We start from the raw sequence: 8,487 nt of genomic DNA on the forward strand, positions 1-8,487 counted from the left end.
TTAAGACTTATCTGTGTTACTTTGTGTCCATTTAGTCAGTTGTTTCTCACTGCTTATGATTTACATCTACCATATTTTATCTCTCCACTTACCTCATGATGGACATCTAAATTGCCTTTCACTTTCTACCACTGTAAGACTGATAAACCATTGTTTATGGTATCCTATGTAAGAATTTATTTAGGCTGCATACCCAAAAGTGAAATTGCTGAGTTTAAGTGAGTAAATGTTACCAGATTGCCCCCCAGGATGGCTCTAACACTGGACACTCTGCAAGCAGTTGATATTTCTGTTGAATGATATTTACATTCCTTGGATATATCTTACTTATCATTATATATTTTTTGATACACAGTTGGATTTAGTCAAACTTATTTAGGGTTGTTACAATTTCATTCATAAGTGAAATAGTTTTGTAAGTGTTTTATGTTTTCATTATCTTAGTTTGGAATAAAAGTTAGAGTCATAAAACAAGCTGAGATGCTTTATCCTTTTTCTGGTTTTGGAACATCTAGTACAATATAGGAATTAACTGTTCATCAAAGTCTAGTAGAATTAACCTGTAAAGCCATTTAGGCTTTACAGCCATATTGTTTTTATTTATGTCATGCCTATTGGTCTATTCAGTTTTCTTTTTCCTTTTGTGTATATTTTGATGTTCTCTCTGTTTCTAAAAATGTATCCCTTTCATTGAGGTTTTTCATTTTATTTAAGAATTGCTGTTTGTAATGCTTATATCACACTGTTTTTATCCTATTTTCATTCTTTTTCTCTTTTTTTTTTAAATCAATTCTTCTTGGCCAGGCACAGTGGCTCATGCCTGTGATCCCAGCACTTTGGGAAGTGGAGGTGGGTGAATCACGAGGTCAGGAGATCAAGACCATCCTGGCCAACGTGGTGAAACCCCGTCTCTACTGAAAATACAAAAATTAGCTGGGTGTGGTGGTGCGTGCCTGTAATCCCAGCTACTCGGGAGGCTGAGGTAGGAGAATCGCTTGAACCAGGGAGCCAGAGGTTGCAGTAAGTCGAGATCACACCATTGCACTCTGACCTGGCAACAGAGCAAGACTGTCTCAAAAAAGAAAAAAAAAGTATCGGTCTTCCGAGATTTCTATCTTATTAGTCTTTCCAAAGAATTAGCTTTTCATCTTATTAAATTTTTATTTTTGTTATTGTATGTATTTATACTTTTTATAATTATTATATTTTATTTTATCTATACATTTTTTTTTAGACCAGGTCTCTCTCTGTCACCAGGCTGGAGTACAGTTGCACGATCTTGGCTCACTGCAACCTCCACCTCCTGGATTTGAGTGATCCTACCACCTTTGCCTCCCAAGTAGCTGGGACTACAGGCACATGGCACCACACCCAGCTAATTTTTTTGTATTTTTAGTAGCAGTGGGTTTTCACCATGATGCCCAGGCTGGTCTTGAACTCCTGGGCTCAAGAGATCCTCCTACCTCAGCCTTCTGAGTGGCTGGGACTACAGGTGCACACCACCACACCTGGCTTGTATGTATTTATTCTACCTAATTGATTTCTTCCCTTCCTTTCATTGTATGGTTCCTCTTGTTACTTTGGGTTTCTATGTTACTCTTCTTGCAACTTCTTGAATTGAATGCTTAGCTTTTTGCTTTTCATTGTTTCTCCTATATTGAAGGCTAATTAAAAGGCTATAAATTTCTGCTAAGTACTGCTTTAGCTGTGCTTCAGATTTTCATTATCTTTCAATTGTATGTATGTTTTAATTTCCTTTATGATTTCCTAATTAGCACAATGTCATTTAATCATATGCTTAGTTTTCAAATATAGAGTTTGTCACTTCATTCTTTTATTACGTAGCAGTTGAGAGCATCGTCTACATTAATCTTTAGGAGTCTGAAAGTTCCAACATGTCTTAGTACATGGTCTGCTCCTTAAATGTTTGTATGCTTGAAAAAATATATACATTCCCCATTTAAATATAGAGTTCTTTGTATCTCTGATAGTTTAAGCTTATCAACTGTATTCAAACCATTACTATCCCTGGTTATTTTTTATGTTCATTTTATTCCTGAGAGGAATTTGTCAGGTCTCCTACTAAAGTGTTGATTGACCTGCTTCTCCCAACAGTTTTATTAGTTGTTAATATTTTGCATAGTTATACTTATGTTCATAATGGGTAGCTCTTCTATGTTGTTCCTTTTAACACCGGGATTTGACATTCTTTGCCCCTTTTTTCTTTTTCTCAGGTATTACAAGTGTTACTCTAGCTTTCTTCTTGATATCATTTAATTTACAAACTCTGTGCCTTTGTGTTGAGTGTGTCTCTTACAGATCACACAGACCTAAGTGCAGCATCTGCTCTGCGCTGGTCTTGGGTTGAGATCAACGAACTCACAGCGAAAGGCTTCACCCAGCACCAGGTTTACTTAGATTTAAGAAAGGATGCAGGTCAAGAAACAATACAGCATGCACAGCAACAGCTTAGCAGAGGTCCTTTGTAGCTGGAAGGAGAGAAAACAGGGAAAAGTGTGCTCAAAGTATTCAGCCCACTGCTGTTTCATTCCACTCCTCACCAAGGCTGATTTTTAACCAGCTTCATGGGGTACAGTCATATTAGTTGTCAAATATTTTGTTAGCCCAACAGGACTTTCAAACAGCAATAAGACTCTGATTCAGTTAGCCTAAGTATTGCTGATTTCTGTGACAAAAATTGAAGCATGAAATTTAAAAGCTTTCTTCTAGATTGTTTTCTCATTTCTGTCTCCATCCATTCTGTCGCATTCTGCAGCCATCTTGAATGCACACAGAAATATTATTGAGTTCATATATTGAGAACAGGGTTCTCAATTTTTTGTTGTTGTTGTTAGTTCGTTTGACTCTAACTTCCCTCTGCTTCTACGGTTTTTCTCCATGGTTGATTTTTGAAGAGAGGGAACCAACACCAGGTAGAATATGAAACATTTCTTCCACCTGCTAGGTACTCAGTAAAATCATTAACCAAACAACTTAGAATTTAAACTGTTATTTTATTGTGATTGATTGGTTGGTTGGCTGGTTGGTTGATCGGCTTGTCTTTTGAATTATCTTCTGGCCACCAGTGGAGGTTCACCAAAGATAATGCTTACCTTACTTTCAAAGTATTGTCATTCCCTCTGAACATCATCTAAACAGGTAACTTAATAGAAAGCGAATATTGCCCTTTGATTTCAGCCATATTAAGGATAATACCTCAATTTCTTTCTTACATACAAATGGGAAGAATAATAATATTTACTTTAGGATGGGAAGAATTATTTAGAAGCCATACCCTACAAAGTGTCACTTTTTAGAAGCAATGACCACATATAATTATTTTGGAAACATTGTGCAACTTTATTTCTTCAGTTATTGAGTAGTTTATACAAGGCATGGGATGGGAAAAGGGGCATTTTTTTAACTTAAAGATAAAGCAGATCTTTAAAAATTATGTGGATTAATGAATCACTTTTTGCCTTTTTCTTGCTGTGTAGAGTCAATCCTTTGTATCAGTGGATACCACAGATGTTAAAGTTCCTTATATAAAATATTGTAGTATTTGCATATAACCTACCCACATCCTCTCATATACTTGTATGTGTAGATTATTAGTAATACCTAATACAATGCCTGCACATCACTTCATTCACATGAATGCAGCATAGTACTCAGCACATGGTAAATTCAAGTTTGTCTCTTCAGGACTTTGTGGAATTTTTTTTTTTCTCAAATATTTTTGATCTGTGGTTGGTTGGGTTCAGGGATGCAGAACCCATGTATGCATAGGACCGACTATACTTTTGTTAAAGACTAAAAGAGATTCTGATGTTTAAAAAAAAAAAAAAAACACTATAGCATAATGAGTAGAGGTATCAGAAAAGAAATTGTTATACAAAATTTAATAATAGTTGAAATTTCAAACTATGAAGTCAGAAACAGATCTAGGTTTAAATCCTAACTGCTAGCTAACAGTATACTACCTTGAGTAAATTATCCTTCTTTTGATGTCTTAATTTCTTGTCTCTAAGGTAGGGAGAATTGTAATGATAATACCTTCTTTATGAGACAACACATGTAAAGTGCATAACACTATGCCTGGTACACAGTAAGCACTATATGAATGTCAATTACCATTTATTATCATTAGTGTTACTCTGTGAATTTAAAAATAATGTTTTTTCCTGAGATGAAAAAAGAATGTTTCAACTTACATGAAAATTATTTTAGGTATCTAATTGCGGAAATTAGAAATCATTTGAATCAATTGAATGTGTAATAAATAAGCCTCATAGATGATTATCAGGCAGTTTTAGTAGATACTCCTTATATAGATGATTATAGAGTTTTGAGGAGTTCCCCAGAAAACCAAGATCATTTTTGTCACAGTGATTATATTTTTTTCATTAGATACTGCTTTTGCAAAAAATAAAGATGATGGAAAATGGTACTATTTTGATGACAGTAGTGTCTCCACTGCATCTGAAGACCAAATTGTGGTAAGTTTGTCTTATATTTCCTGAAAACTATGGGATTCACTGCCTTAAGGAGTGAATATAAATTAATAAAAGGGGCTTATGGAACACTGTAATTTATATTCTAGTAGCTTGAGTAGCTAAAAGAGACTGACTCTTATTTAAAGAAATGTCAAATTGTCCCCTAAATGGAAATTTGTCTTCTAAATTTTCCCACCAACAAAAGCATAAATTGCAAGGTGAAAAAATTTTTGGTAGTTTTCAACATGGAGTTTCTAATAAAAATAATTAAGTTTTGCTTTGGAAAGTAGATTCAGCTCTTAACTTTCTAGACATTGACTACTTAAAGCCAGAATGTTTAAACAAGAGAAAAAAAAATCCTTGAAGTACCTTACTGTATCTGTGATCTTTAAAGTCTTATCCTGCCTTATGAAAATTAAGTATTTAAACTCAAAATGACATAATTAGATAAAACAAATTACAGATTTATAAAGGATTAATACTTGTGTACTTACTACTTTGATATTTTCTGAATAGTAAAAAAATGAGGAATTTCCATCTGTTCACACTTGCATCAGTTTATCATCCACCGCTGACTCTCTCAGTATGGGTTTGTGTATACACAGATGCATACATATATATGTATATATGCTGTCATTTATCTCCCTGTATTTATGACAGACTATAAATATTTTTTAAATTGTGTTTTAATTAACCACATTTTTTGTTTATACTTAAACTCCTAATTTCTTTTTTTCTGCAAAAGAAATTCAATTCTGTTCTCCTCCTTAATCTCCCAGTCCAGACATTCTCAAATTGCCCACCTCCTCATCAGTCTTGTTAACAACACTGCCCTAATCTTGGCTTCAAATAAACAGTTATCTTGTTTATATATAGTTTACAAATTTGATGTTGCCATGCATTTTAACAATGATGATTCTTCATTTAGTCAACAAATTGAATACGATAGAGAGAGAGAGATGCACAAAAGACTCCATTCTAAACAGAGTTAAAAAGACAGTTGTCACTCAGTCCAGAGCTTAAAAGGTAGCTATCTCTGATTTATAAACTAAAGAAGACAGAGAAGTAAATTAACAATTACAGCATAATAAGTACTATTAAATACCTTACTATGGCCACTTAGAAAGGGAACTTCTGTCTCAACTCAAATTTAGGGTTTGAGGGGACAATACCAGTACAGGGAAGTTCTTGTGGTAAAGATGATGTCTGACTTCGTCTGCTAGTAAAAATAAGAGTAAATTAAACAAAAGGTGTTCTAAGCAAAGAAAACTGTATCTACAAAAACAAGGAGGCATGACAAAGCATGATATTTTAAGGGAACAGCACATAATTGGATGTGACTGAAAGGAAAAGCTCTTAAAGGGACATGGGGAAGAAATTAGGCTGGAGATAAATTTAGCGCTTAGATCAAGAAAAGTGGCATTCTAGTTGTTTAGACATTTTCTTACAGACTATGAGAAGCCATTAGATTGTGAAGCAAGAGAATAACATTGTTCAGTTTGTGTCTTCACATTTCTCTGAGAACATCGTAGAAGATAGATTGGAGACACTGAATAAAGAAACAGAAAAGCCATACAGGAGGCTGTCACATAATTTAAGCAATTAAAATAGTAGTTAGAACAATATAAACAAGGGAAGAATGGATTTATGAGATATTTACTGGATAGAATTAATATAACTTGATAAAAGATATAATAAAGATAATAGATGTAGAGATCCAGAGGAGGAGAAGTTTAAGATGACTTTTATTTCACCAGTCACCAGATTGGGAATATAGGAAGAATAGTTGCTGTTGAAGTTTGAGATGCCTGTTTGATAACTGTGTGGAAATTTCCATTAGGTTGTTGGACTAATAAGACTGGAGTTCAGGGGTGAGAACTGATTTAGGTTATACATTTGAGTTGTCAGCCTCAGGCAGCAGTTGAAGCCATAGGTTTAAATGAGTCACCTAGTGAGAGGATACAGGTTGAGACAATGGTAGGCTGAGGACAGAACATAGTATGTTTAAAGGTCAGGATTTAATGAGTCCACAGAAGAGTCTGAGAAGAAGCCAAAGAGATAGTAGGAGATCTGAGTAGTGTTGTCACAGAAGCAAAAAATTGTTTTGTTGATAGGAAAAGAAATAGTGAAGCATTAAATTAAATTAAATAGTGAGAGACTGACCAAAAGAACTGAAAAGGGCACCCATTTCAGTTGTTTATTAGGTTATTGACCCTACTGAAAGCCATTTTACTAGGATGGTTTGGGGAAAAGCTAGATTACTTTGAGTTGAGAAGTGTGCATGAGAGTGAATGATGAGTATTGACTATTCTGTTTATCACCCTGACTGTGAGGAAGAGAAAGAGAGAGGTATATGGCAGCTAGAAGGGGAGGTAGAATGGAGAGGGACTTATAGATAGGAAAAACCTTAGGTATTTGTTAAGGCCAAAGAGAAAAGTCCAGTGGATAAGGACTCATTAAAGATACACAGTGATCATTGATGGAACAGTATCTTTAAGATGGTAGGAAAAGGTGGACTCTACAGCAAACATGGGATGAAGTGACTAGTATTAGAAGGAAGGAATTTACCTTTTCCTTAAGAGATGACAGGAAAGAAAGCGTAGAATTCTATTTTACATTAGAGTAACTAGGTTAATTGGTGATACAGTTGCATTTATTTCTTGGTCCAAATAATTTAGAAGCACATAAAAATTTGTAATTCTAACGACCATTCTTCCTTTATTAGAAATTGTCTTCTATTTAATGAATTTTGGTAACTTCCATTTGACCATGCATGGTTTTTCTATTTGATTTATGCCCTCTCACCAAAATTGGTGACCAGCTAAAAATTCATAATTTGTTTAATGTGATATTTGAGAATCATAACCATTTTAACATCCTTTGTTTTGACAGTCCAAAGCAGCATATGTACTCTTCTACCAGAGACAAGACACTTTCAGTGGAACTGGCTTTTTTCCTCTTGACCGAGAAACTAAAGGTGCTTCAGCTGCCACTGGCATCCCATTAGAAAGTGATGAAGATAGCAATGATAATGACAATGATATAGAAAATGAAAACTGTATGCACACTAACTAATGAAAGTCCTAGAAGCCATAAAAGAGAGACTTTCCTGCTGGTGGTATCTATGGAAATGAAGAAGTTACCCACCACATTAAAACAAAAGTCTGAGATGGGGAGTTTCAGATAACCGAATGTAAATCCTTTATCAGATTTTAACTTGTGCAGTACTTGAAGTGAAACACAATGAAAACTTTAACAGAAATTGTCTCTTAATACATTTACAGTCTTGTATTTACAAGCTAAATATATATAGGAAATCACAAATAAATCCCTTTTAAGTTTGCTGCTGTTTTGATCAATTATGTTTCCTTTAATTTTTTGGATGTGAGTTGATGACAAATGTTAAATTTGTGGATGTTGGTCCTTTATTTTGCTCTAATAATACTGCAAGAAAACTATGGCTGAACTTAGTTTTTGGATAATCTAGTTCATGTGCATTAGGCTGCCATACATACTACTATGATATTTAGCTGCAGTATCAATGTGGCATAAATACTGCGGCAGTATTCTTCAAAAACCACAGTTTCAAATTTATCCCGGTAATCCATGTGGGCCTATTAAAAAACCAAATCATGATACGAGAAACAACCTTGGAAAAGCTATTTCCTTTTGTAGTACCATTAAAAATCCAGAATATTATATTCATTTTACTGCCACTGTGGAAACAGGTTCTAGATTTCATACTCCATCTAAAGTCATTTTTCAGTTACATGTAAGTATTATTTACTGCTATTGGGATCTATTCTTTCAGACATTCAGAAACATTTTTTGCTTTAAAATGCATATCTTTAATTGGGTGTTGGTCCAAAATTAAAATTTTTGCTGTCTGTTTTTCTCTACCCCATTTTGTGGTAATTTGGCAACTTTAGCTCTCCCAATTATTGTAATGTAAGGACAGACTTAATAGTATTCTGTATCCATAGTAATAATT

General features: G+C 34.3%; 1 protein-coding gene across 4 annotated transcripts in view; it reads left to right on the forward strand.

Moving 5' to 3' along the window:
- USP15 (ubiquitin specific peptidase 15) overlaps positions 1-7,838 on the forward strand; it is a 143,963-nt gene extending 136,125 nt beyond the window's left edge. For all 4 annotated transcript variants that reach the window (XM_008003870.3, XM_008003871.3, XM_008003872.3 and 1 more), the window contains 2 exons: positions 4,411-4,499; positions 7,389-7,838. In XM_008003870.3, coding sequence (XP_008002061.1) covers positions 4,411-4,499; positions 7,389-7,571 — 272 coding nt within the window. In that variant the 3' untranslated portion in view covers positions 7,572-7,838. The remainder of the gene's footprint in view (positions 1-4,410; positions 4,500-7,388) is intronic.
- Positions 7,839-8,487: the final 649 nt, after the last annotated feature.

This window comes from Chlorocebus sabaeus, chromosome 11 (genome assembly GCF_047675955.1).
Source record: "Chlorocebus sabaeus isolate Y175 chromosome 11, mChlSab1.0.hap1, whole genome shotgun sequence".
In the NCBI taxonomy this organism is placed as follows: Eukaryota; Metazoa; Chordata; class Mammalia; order Primates; family Cercopithecidae; genus Chlorocebus; species Chlorocebus sabaeus.